At 38.5% G+C, this 12,562-nt stretch overlaps 1 protein-coding gene across 1 annotated transcript in view; it reads left to right on the top strand.

Moving 5' to 3' along the window:
- The window catches only part of PALMD (palmdelphin), a 49,012-nt gene that overhangs the window by 22,023 nt on the left and 14,427 nt on the right, over positions 1-12,562 (top strand). Inside the window, exon 3 of the mRNA XM_004471691.5 lies at positions 442-566. Coding sequence (XP_004471748.1) covers positions 442-566 — 125 coding nt within the window. The remainder of the gene's footprint in view (positions 1-441; positions 567-12,562) is intronic.

The following is a 12,562-nucleotide window of genomic DNA, read 5'->3' as shown; positions in this document are numbered from 1 at the left end:
GCCCTACACGCAAGGAATGTGCCCCGTAGGGAGAGCCGCCCAGCATGAAAGAAAGCGCAGCCTGCCCAGGAATGGCGCCGCACACATGGAGAGCTGACACAACAAGACACGCAACAAAAAGAAACACAGGTTCCTGGTGCTGCTGATAAGCGGTCACAGAAGAACACACAACGAAGGGACACAGAGAGCAGACAACTGGGGGAGGGGGAGAAATAAATAAAAAATAAATAATAAATCTTTAAAAAAAGAAAAGCATTATTATAAAAAAAGAAATGTAAAGAGAAAAAGGAAAATATCAGATTTATTCAGGCAAAGCAGTAAGTGAAAATAATTCCTCTTTGACATGTCCACTACTGAAATTCATAAGACTTGAAAATAGTAACAGATTTTGAAAATTGTTGACTTTCATTAGAACATATGTTTATGTTTCCTGATAATCAGAAAAAGGCCTTGAGGGAGAAATGGCTTCTGGATGGAATCAGCAATGGAAAAGAACAGGAAGAGATGAAAAAGCAAAATCAACAAGACCAGTGCCAGATCCAAGTTCTAGAACAAAGTATCCTCAGGTATGGCCCTCACTACTAAGACATTCAAGAGCTACCTTTATTTTGGCTTCATCCCATGTTGCATGTAGAAAAGCCATTCTCATTTTTAAGGGAAAATCAGATCATTTATTTGAATTTCTAGTAATGACTAAGAAACACATCAGAAGGCAACAATAGAAATTTTACCCCAAATGTCACTTGAACATAGCAGCATGGTACTTATTTTCTTTTCATGTATATTGGAGGTTTATTCATACCTCTCCAAGCCTATTTCTCATCTACAAAATAGTAGTAACAATATCTCTTTTATAGGACTCTTGTGCAGATTTGAAAATGTATGTGTTAAACTATTAGTGACTACATGGCACATTCTAGGTGCTTGTCTTAGTTTCCAAGCTGCTATGACAAACACAACACAGTGAGTTGGCTTAGCAATCGGGTTCAGAACCTAGAAGGCTGGCTTCTTCCCGGAGTCACTAGTGTTCTGTCTGGACAGCAATCCTTGGGTTCCTTGGCTTTCCAGTCACATGGCAATGGCCTCTCCTTTCTTTTCCTGGTTCCCACTGACTTCCAACTCCAGGCTCCTCCTTCTGTCTGAATTTCTTCTACATATAGAGGACTCCAGTAATCCAACCAATACCCTCATTCAGTTGGGCCCACCTGATTTAAAAATAACATCTTTGTGGTATCCTATTTACCTTCAAGAGGTCCTATTTACAATAGATTCATACCTTCAGAAATACAGATTAAGAACATGTGCTTTTTGGGGGCTACATAATTCAACCTACTACAGTGCTAAAAAAAAATCAGTCCTGCTTCACAGTCCCATTCCGCATGCTCAGCCTAGGACAGGTAACAGTTCTATGGGTTGATTTAAACTTTAAACCCTCTCCAGTCACAACCATGATAGTTTAGGAGGGACTCTAAAGGAATATTCCACTAATATATTCCTTCTTCTACTGTCCTGATTACTCGATCACAGTGTTGACCTCACTTGCAGATATCCTTCTCTGTCCATCATTAGCAATCAGTACAGACTCAGGCAGGTTCTGGTATAGCAGGTAATGTTTGAAATTGCTCAGCTCAGAATTGGGTGATGGACATGAGAGCAGTTTGGAAAGATAAACATAAAGTGAGACTAGTTTTATCACAAAACATAGATGATCACATGGAAGAAAAAGAACCTATGGGAAAGGTCAGAATCATTTTTTTACCTACACATGGAAAGAGGATGGGATTATTTCTAAATTAATGACAATAATTTAGAACCTCTCCATCTTTGAAACATAGATAATATTCCCTCATTACAAATTCGTAATGGATTAAGGATTATAGGAAAGACCTGGAGGAGGACATTATTCAGTAGCTGTACTATGCCACATTTTGTCCATACCCTCCACATTATATGTCAGCTCTCATTAGAGCTAAAATTGATAACATTTTATCAACAAACTTCCTTACTCAACTAATTTCCATTACTTGCTTGGCTGCATGCATTTGTGTATTTAATAAGATAAAAACCATTGGCCAGAGTGGGTGTAGCTCAGGGGTTGAGCAACTGCTTCACACGTATGAAGTCCAGGGTTCAATCCCGGGTTCCTCCTAAAAATATAATATTTTTTAAAAAATAAATAAATAAGAGGAAAAACCCATTGACCACTCATCTTTATTGAGATTTTTTTAATACAACAATTTTTAAAAGATTGTATCTTATATTTATAAGCTCCTCAGTTCTTTGCTCAAAGATATGAAGTGCTTCTGAATGATAGATAATAAATACTTTAAAAAAACAACTCAGTAAATCAACTCTTAACACATAGTTTGGAAAACATGATTCTTTTTAAGACATCCCTTAGCAAGAGCTTCTTACTAACAGTCTGGTTTAGCTGATGATTAATTCCCTCATTTCTCAACACAGACTCTTCTCTCCGACAGTCTTGAATTTAATCGCTGTAAACCCTTCACACTGCACAAACGCCTCCTTGCTTCTCTCAGAGTCTCCTCTTTAGAGTCTTTCCACATGCTGAACACCTAAAACGTTTTTTCTGCACTCGATGATAAGTGATGTGGCGACATATAATCAAGCTCCCTTAACAAGTTTGGGCAAAATTCTGAGTAATCCCAGAACTTTTACTAGGGCTCTATGGATTGTGTTTAGATGTTCACTGAATACTTTGTGAAGTACCTGAGCATCCAGTATATTGACAGTGGCTTGCCTTGCTAGAGCTCCTGTCTATCCCCAACTCCTCCCTGCAAAAAAGAAAGAACAAAAACAAAGAAATAGAAGGAGGAGGAAGAGGAGTGGGAGGAGAAGGAAAACATTTAATGAGCCATATTATGTGCCAGGAACTTTATAAACATTATCCCATTTAATCTTCATAACCCTGTGAGGTAGGTATTATTATCTTCACTTTTTTAGAGAGATTAAGGAAATTACACAACCAGGAAGGGGAAGATAAAGGACTAATTCATTTTATGACCCTATGCTGCCTATCAAATGATAGCACACAGCAACTGCAGTGGACCCAAAATGTAGTATCTCATATGGAAAGCATTTGGAGCATATTCCTTCCTTTGGCTCTACTTTTTCCTAACAGCCCTACCATACTTAGAATCTTCTTCCAAGTCTTTCTATTCTCCTTGTTAAGTTACTGATTATATGTTGTGTTCACCATCCATTTTCTGGCATCTCATTATTTTATTTTAGGCCTTCAGGATCCTATTAAGCTATTGATAAACCTTTACTAACACCAAATGATTTCAGTCCACAAATCTAAATAATGATAACAATAATGGTCTATTTTTTTAATATATTTTTTATTTTTTTAAAGATATTTAGATTACATAAATATTACATAAAAAATATATGCCCTGCTCCCTACACAGTCCATATTTACCCATATTAACAACACCCTTTATTAGTGTGGTACATTCACTGCAATTGATGAACACATTTTGGAGCATTGCTGCTAAGCATAGATTATAGTTTACATTGAGTTTATACTCTCTCCCACACAATTCTTTTGCTTATGGTAAGATATACAATGGCCTGTATCTATCAATGCAATGTCATTCAGGACTATTCCTAAGTCCTGAAATTGCCCCTGTATTACACCTGTTTTCCCTCTTCCTGACCTCAGAATCTCCAGTGGCCACTGCCCCTTCCACTGCTAGAATCACAATAAGTCTATAGTAGAACATCAGTAAGTCTACTCTAGTCCATAGTTCACTCCCTAATCCTGAGGATTCTGTAATGGTGATGCCTACTCCACCTCTAATTGAGGGGGGACTTCAGTCACATATGACCAATGGATGGGACTCTTTTGCTTGCAGTTGTAGACTCTCTTGGTTCCTTGGTATGGCGGTTTTCCATCATCACCTCCTTGTTAGTTGTCCTAGGTGAGTCCATTGAAATTGAGTAGGTGATGCAACTATGTTGAGGCTCAGGGTCAAGCTGGCACATGGACAGCCCAAATATTAAAGTCTCTTGGACAGATACCTGCCAACTCCAGCACCAACTATAGGTTCAAATAAAAGGAACAGAAGAGCCAAGTGTAGGAAAACCACAACTGAATCTAATACTGTTGCACCAGGGAGCACAAACTCCAAAGTAGGGCCCACTGACAAGGCACAGAACTCCTGAGCTATCTGCCCTGACCATAGTGCCTGGGTGTCTCCAGAGCCCTCAGGAGACCCACTATTTGGGGTAGTATCTAATTTGGCAGTCAATGAGATCCTGCTGAGACATGCATAAGCATAACCTCTGGAATGACCTCCCGACTCCCTTTGAAGTTTCTTAGCCATATAAACTCAACTGTCTTTACATTTTCCCCCTTTTGGTCAAAGTCTTTTTCCAGTTGCATTGCTAGTTGGTTCTTGATGGTAATCCCTCAGTGCCAGGAAGGCTTATCCCTGGGACTCATGTCCCACACTGGGGAGGAGTTATTGCATTTATATGCTAAATTTGGCTTAGAGAGAGGCCACATTTGAACAACAAGGAGGCTCTCAGGAAGTAACTCTTAGGCACCCTATAATACTAAGCTAAGTTTCAATTTCAAGAATAAAGGTTCATAAGCATAGTCATCAATACCAAGGGCCCATCAGCTGACCATCGTCCTTCACTAGTCATTGCCTCTATACTTGGGAGATTCTTGCTGTCCCATTAGAGAATGTGGCAGAACTCCCTAGGATGGGAATTCATATTCTTTCACTTTTATGAATCTCCACCCACCATGATAATGTCCCATGAACTTTTGAACACATTTATATGCCTTATGTGTATGCCCAGGTGGGCTTCCTCCCCTGTATCCCCCATCACTGACACCCTACACAAATGATCCTTCCCTTCTACAGCTGTACCTCTTCTGTGACCCAAAACTTCTTCAAAAATGAAGCCAATAAAATAGTCAAATGCAATTAATAAGAAAAGGAAATAATAATGATAGTTTTAAAAATAAGAAATAAAATACAAAAAAAGGTTAAAAATAATATTTGGGATAATAAAAAATAGTGAAAAAATATATATTTTTTAAAAATATTTTCACATTTTTCCTTTCATCATGGTAAGATCTGTTGTCCTGTATGTACAGTGACATTTTCTTCCATTTATTCCCCTAGCATCTTACCTTTTTCATTTTTGTCTTCAAAAAAGTTTTAGATCACAGAAAAGTCACTTACAGAATATAGGGGGCCCCCTATACCAAACATCCTCCCCCTTTTCCCCTTTCCCCTTTAAATAACATTTTATATGTGGATGGTGCATTTGTTACAACTGATGTACAAATATTGAAACATAGCTACCAACCATGGCCAACGGTTTACCTTATGGTTTACATTTTGTACCATACACTTTTATAAATTTTGATGAAACTTGACATGGCCTGTATCCATCATCGCAAGACCATGTACAACCCTTCCACTTACCCTCAAAATACCACCTGTTCCATCTATTTTATTCCTCCCTCCCCCGCCCATCAGGATCCACGGCAACCACCAGGCTTCACTCCTAGCAGAACCAGATTCGTAGTTACTCCCAACAACACTGCGTGATTGACACACTGATCTTTCCTCCCCTATTTGGTACTGCCCATGCTCTCGAAAGACTCTCGCTCCTCTATCTGAGAACATAGTGGGCCTCCCCAGGATGCGAGTCCACCACTTTCTCGCTCATTATGTGGGTCTCCACCCACTGATATAACACACTATGTCAAGATGAACACTCACACACTCCTTAGAAGCCTGCTCCAGGTGCTCCATTACCTGAACACCCCTCACATCCAAAGCCCTAAACCAGTATCCTCCCTTGCCCTATTGCCAAAAGAACATTCCCAACATTGTAGTTTCAACCCTGTACCCACTAACCCCAGTGTTCACCAGCTCCCTCCCCAACCCTCCCCCCACTTCTATGGAAAGTCCACACCCTACCCCTTTACAAACTAGCACCACCCAACCCAACAGCATCACTGCACCCTGTCTTGTCCCTCCACTGCACAACTACACACTTCCAATAGTGGTCTATTTTTAAATGGCCTTGTACAATTTACAAAGCCCTTGCACTTACATTGTCATATTTGATGCAGCAATCTGAGAAGGAAAGCATAGGCAACTCCATTTCATAGATGAGAAGATAGGCTCAGAGAGGATAAGGGACTTATTTAAGGTCATAGAGCCAGTAAGAGATAGACTTGGGTGGCAAAGCCATCTAGATCCAGTGCCCTCCTGCTGTAAAATCAAAAGATAGCTAAAGGTAGAAACAATCTGGAAATTTAAAAATGCCTAATACATCCAAGTATTATCTCTAATAATCAGCAAACTGCTCTGTTGAAGGAATTGTCCTAAACAGTTTGCAAAGAATTAGTGAAGAATTTGCACTATTATGGCCCGTAGACACATGGCTGTCTGGTTAAAACTGTACAGTGGCCTCTGCTTCTGCCCAGCATTATAGAAATCACTACCAAAGTAGCTTTACCTGAAAATGGAACATTTTCTTCTCAGGTATTTCTAAAGCTGCTAAATAATAAGGCACATATTGTTTAATTCAATCTCTCTCCTAAATTACTACCCACAGTGCTTAAGAAGCTTTTATTACCAGCTAAATAAAGTACAATTTCCTGTTAGCTCTGGAGAGCAATAGAACCAACTGGTGAGGTTGAACTAGGCAGGCCCATCTTCCTTTCCTCAGCTGAGAAAGAACCCCAAACCCTGAATATGATTTGTCACTTGACTTAGGTGCCTGTTCAAGGGTGACCTTTGATATTCTGCCAAAACGCTTAGCTAGAGGGTAAGATTTTAATGGGAACATCAAAATAGAAATGTTTCTATTACCTCAGAATCTGCCAGACTTTGCCCATGAACTTTTCATTCCTTCTGTCTCCATAGGTTTTCCTTTAAATGAACTGAAAGAGGTTGGCCTGTGGCATTCAAATCCCTGTTCTGTCAACAAGTGCTAAACTTGGCCATGTTCTTTCATTTCTCTGAGCCTCAGTTTCCTTGCCTGTAATTGCAGCACATTTACAGCCACTTCACAGCACTGTGGTGAATGAAGCAACATCCTAACTGCCTGACTCATGATAGGTGTTCAAGGAATTAGAAAGTATGCCTTATAAAGAGGCAAAATAATTAAAAGAGTGCTGTCTGAAGCCTTATTTGTTGATTTTTATTTTTGGCCAAAATCGCTCACTTCTTTATGCTACTACAAAGAACATTTTTTTCTTTTTTTTGGAATAAACTGAGATTACTGCCCAACTAGGATTCTTTCCACTTGGAAATACTGATGAATATTCCTTCTGGCTTGAAGGCTAGAATGCTAATAATAGGGGTTAATTTTTATAGAGTGATTTTTATAGACCAGGCACTGTACTAAGCACTTCCTGTGTATTATTTCGTTGACTCCTCATACCCACCCCATGAGGTGGGCAACATTTAACAGATGAAAAAATTGACATTTATAGAAGCTATCTTGCCCCAGGTCATACAAGTAAAAGTGACAGAGCCAAGATTTACAACCTAATTAAAAGTCCTAGTCATAAAAATAAGCTTGTGTCTTACATCCTGCAGAAATATTTTACAAAGGTTAAATCCTATCCTTTTATGGCATTTTTCATTTTCAACCCAGGCTCTGATTTCATTTGTATAGGCATCACTTTGTATAGACACTCATGTGAACCTTAAACACATTTAAAACACTAAGAGGGTCCCTGCCTCACCCATAGCCTTGAAGTGAAGCAGATTTGCTTAGTCATCATTGGTCTTTTCTTCCAGTGAGAGGCAACATTTCAGAAAATAAGTAGGTTTCCATGGTTTCTGTTCCAGAAGACATTCTTAGCTTTGGAACGATATTATTATTTTGCTTGGTACCCTGATTAATACCTTAAGAGGTACTATTCCCAGGGAGCCTATATTGAAAATCTCCCTCTGAATCACTTTGCTTAAATAGAGTTTCAGTTTGCCACCCAAATGAGTCCTGCTTTTACTGTCACCACTGAGCTACTGCATCCCTGATTACAGGCACAGGTGCAATTCCAGCTCTGTCTTCTCAGTCCACACCTCCATACGCACAAATTCATAGGTTGGCTTAGAAATCTTGTTCTGGTACTTCCATTGGTCTCTTCCACCAAATAGCCCACACCCAAAATGACATGCCAAGCACCCCAAGAAGTGTCCTAAGACTGTGGTCGCAGAGGCTTGCACATCCCAGCTTCCTCTGTACTATCCACCTGCCCCTCAGTTCCCAGGACATCCCTCAGCCACATTGCCTTGCCTCAAATTCCCCTCCAGACACTTTCTACATCTTGAGCTGTGTCCAAAGACCTCTGACTTTAACTGGAGCACACAGAGTGCCTGATGAAAATGTCACAAGGATAAAAATGCGAAAGGGTAACTGCCAAGGAGAATGATGCAAATACACTGCATTCCCTTTTAGAAGGATAATCTATTTATAATTAAAGGTTTTCTAGTGAGGATTTTTTTTTTTAATAATCCAAATAACCTTTTGACCCTCTGCCTTGCTTTTAATGAACTTAACTTTCATTTGTCCCCAAACAGTTAGAAACTGCCTTCTGCACCTGGTACTTACGGGTAAAGCTGCGTGGGAAGCCTTGGATTTCTATGTGACTGCAAGTCATGAGAAAAGCCAAGGAGTGAGCCATTACAGCAGCTAGAGCCACATCCCATGTAACAAAGTTCTTCCTCAAAGTGTCCTTTAAATGCATTCTAATACACAAGGCATCCAACTGCTCAGTAAACTCAAAATATAGCAGGGAAGATTCAATTGCAAAAGGGAATGCAAAGCACTGATGTAGAAATAAGAAGTTTAAATGCTTTTAGTGCTGGTTAGAGTTTATCAAAGTTTAGCTCCTTATGATTTCTATTCAAGTTTAACCCCTACCTAATGTGCTTCAGCAGCCCAGTTGTACCTTAATGAAACAAATGTTCCGTCAAGCACAGGCAAGGTACACTGCATGAAAAAACATTCTAAGCATCTCTACCTTCCTGCCCTGACCCAGTCATCCATATCTGGTATCACATTGCAGGGGAATAGACAGACTGTTCTCTTGTAGCAACAAAAGAGAGAGAAGCAAGAAAAGAGGGGGAAAACCCCACCATTTGTTTCTTCTTATTAAATTTGCTGTTGCTTAGAAACACTCAAGAAATTATAGTGAGGCAATTAGATGAGTCAAAATCGTTCCAAACAGGATTTTCACTCTCCATATTTGACTAATTGGTTTACCAGATTTGTAATAGTTCATCTGTTGTTGTTTTTAATTTCCCAGATAGTCTGATTTTTTTTTAAATTCAGGCATTTCTTTTGTTAACAAAAGGAGTTAAGTAAATCAAACTTCCAACAAAAAGGGAAATCTAGCCCCTCCCTCCCCCAAAACACACATAAAGGTGCAGAATGAAAAAATGGATGATGGGTGGATGGACAGATGAATGGACAGACTTGAAAATACTACATATTTAAGTGGACCAACTGAAGAAGTCTAGACAAAGATTTGTAACATTAATTAACTAAAAAGGAAAGCCTTGAAATTCCTAAAAGAAAAAATAAAAGCATAAATGCCCAGCTATCTATAAGTCAAGGGCAAAGTTATGTGTCAGTGGTGCCCCTGGTTTTTGAGACAATTATTGGTTGCATGTTTTAGCATCCTACAATCGCTTTGTTTTCTCTCTTCCTTCTTCCCTCTCCCCACTTTCATATGCCCTTTTGTTCCATATCCCCATCTCCTACCGTTCTCCCTTTTTCATGTGTGCCAATATAACCTATATGTTAGTAGCAATAGGATTAAATGGTTGCTAATCCAGAGCAACCACACACACACACACACACACACACACACACCTTGATAGGCTAAAAGGTAGATTAAAACAATCTCCAAGTGCCTTCTCCACCCCAGTTCAATTTAGTAATGACAGCCATCCTTTACGGAGCACATGTCATATACTAAACATTATTCTGAGAAAGACAACTCTCTGAGGGAAGTCTAATTAGCCTAATTTTACATATAACAACTCTAAGGCACAGGAAGGCTATAAATAGACTAGCAGTTCAGCCGTGAGTCACACACAGGTCTCTGATTCCAGACCCTTTCCACTGTGCCTTACCTTGCCTCTTGATCCATCTCAATGAACACGTGTTGAGGATCTGCTACATGTCAGTCTTTTAATCTTCTGGAGGAGAATCCAGAATCATAAACTCCCCCAGACAAAATTTTATTTGTCTTTACCTCTCTTTAGAGCCTTTAACTTTTCAAAATGCTTTTACATTAATTCTCTCATTACACACATTATTCTGGACCTGGAAACACAAAGTTAAGACCATTAGCAGAGATGCCATAGATCTTTGGTTGTGTTGACATGAGGGCAGAAGGAACAATGGCACAACGGAGCAATCCAGATAGTGGGAGGGGAGCCAGTTTCAGTGATGCATCATCCAGGTCTTGGTCACAAAGAGAGAATGTTCAAGGGCAGAGTCTCACTGGATCAGAGACAGGATCTGTGCTGCCATTGATCCTAAGATTCCCCATTCCCCTGGAAATTTCCCTACAACTAGTGTTACAGCTCTGAAAATTTTTGCTCTCATCCCTTGCATAAGGCAAATGTCACTTAGTCCATTTAGGCCACCTGAGATTAAATGGTCCATGTTGGTTATTCTGTGTTATTAATATATTACAGTTGGAATTTATAATTATTGGTCTTCAAATAATTGAATCCTATTCTCGGTATCAAGAATGAACAATTAACATTAGAAGCAAAGCAAAAATGAAGTGAATAGAGAACAGAAAACATAGTGAGTGCTCTATAATACTGTTAGGCATAAATGTTAAAGGTTACAAGGCACAGTGCCAGTGATTTCTGAATGGAGAGAGTCAATGGCTGTATACATCATTGAATATAACTTGTCATTTCATTACATGGTTACAAGTGGTTGATTCACTGGAAATTTTTTCTTTACAATTTATTTTTAATAGCACAAAGTTCCCAAAATAATAGATAAGCACATCTTCAGTTAACTTGCTGTGTCCTAGCTAGAAGAGTATTTGAAATTCTCTTGGAAGATTCATGTCATCTGGGTGGAGGTCAAACTGAATTATTATTACAATTATTTAACTCTTATTAAGTTTTTGGCATGTACTATAAGGTTTTCTACTGGCCCTAATTAAAGATCACACTCAGCTTCTGTCCTGACAGAACATTTGAAAAGCCCAAAACTAATCAATCCTCCATATTCACATCAACCTCTTAGGGACACATTCATTTTAAAGCATTTGAAAATTACATTTGTAACCAACACATGACAGTGGATGAGTCTCTAAATACTAATTGGGTTTCTTATTTTTCATGTCAAATGAAACCCTTAATTTACAAAATATTATTTTAATTAAGAAGATTTTCTTTTCTTTCAAACCTTCCTTCTAACATTATCTGCCTATATAGCAGTCTCAGATCCTGATAGTATCATCTGCCCATAAGATAATTATTAATATTTACAGAATTATATTAGGATATGAGACTCTCTCATGCAAAAGCTGTTCTCATGTTACTATAAATTATTCAGTTTTTCTAAACATCTGCTCTGTTCCAGTGTTGGAACAGAGGACTGGCTCTCTGCTTCTAGCTATCTTGAAGCTACTGTGTTGTATTGCTTGTCCTATTCTTAAAAGCTCAGGATTAGAGGCAACAGATCTTGCTCAGGGCAAACTTGGTATTTGCCATATGCCAAATGCCCTTTAATTCCCTCGCATGCTTACCCATAGCATGTGATTGTTTGCACTGGTTGGTTAGATCTTCCTTATTATACACATGTCCTTTGGCAAGGACTGATTCTAAGGCAGTTCCTGCTTTTACCTATATGGCTGTGCATAAAAGCATTCTTCACCTTTTTTAATATATTTTTATTTCAGTTTAGAGAATAAAACATGCCCAACATGTAGTAGGTGTTTAATAAAGTTTCGTTAAACGTTTGATGAAATTTATCAGGCCCCAACTTTAAAAAAGAAGCAAACAAACGAAACAACTCACCTTCCACTAAAATAGATGCTTTCAATTTTATTAACTATGATTTGACTTACCATTGGCCAAATCATCTATAAATATAAATTATCTTTAACCTCTGACCCATTGGTAATAACTTACCTGCTCATTACATCTCACTAACACACTGCAGTCAAGATTGCCTGGTTAAAGTCATCAACTACTTGTACTTAACAGTATCCATTGAGTTTCAGGAGCTATTCATTAAGATTACCTAAGGTTAAAATATTAAAAACTAAACAGACCTTTCCTTTTTCATTTCAAACCTTAGCCATTAAATATTAGCTAGCTAATGTCAACATAAACCCAGTCAGATTAGAAATATAATTTAGAAACATATAAATTCATTAGCCACTAAAACCAAAATGTGTTTATTTTTCTGTTTTCTAGTTAACTACCTGAAATACAAGTACCTAATGAGTAATTCTGCAGAACAGTGAAAAACAATTATGAGCAATCTCATAAAATCTGTCACACTAAGATTC

The sequence above is a fragment of the Dasypus novemcinctus genome, chromosome 9 (assembly GCF_030445035.2).
Source record: "Dasypus novemcinctus isolate mDasNov1 chromosome 9, mDasNov1.1.hap2, whole genome shotgun sequence".
NCBI lineage: Eukaryota > Metazoa > Chordata > Mammalia > Cingulata > Dasypodidae > Dasypus > Dasypus novemcinctus.
The sequence above is the reverse complement of the archived record's forward strand: the minus strand, read 5'-3'. Positions and strand labels throughout refer to the sequence as shown.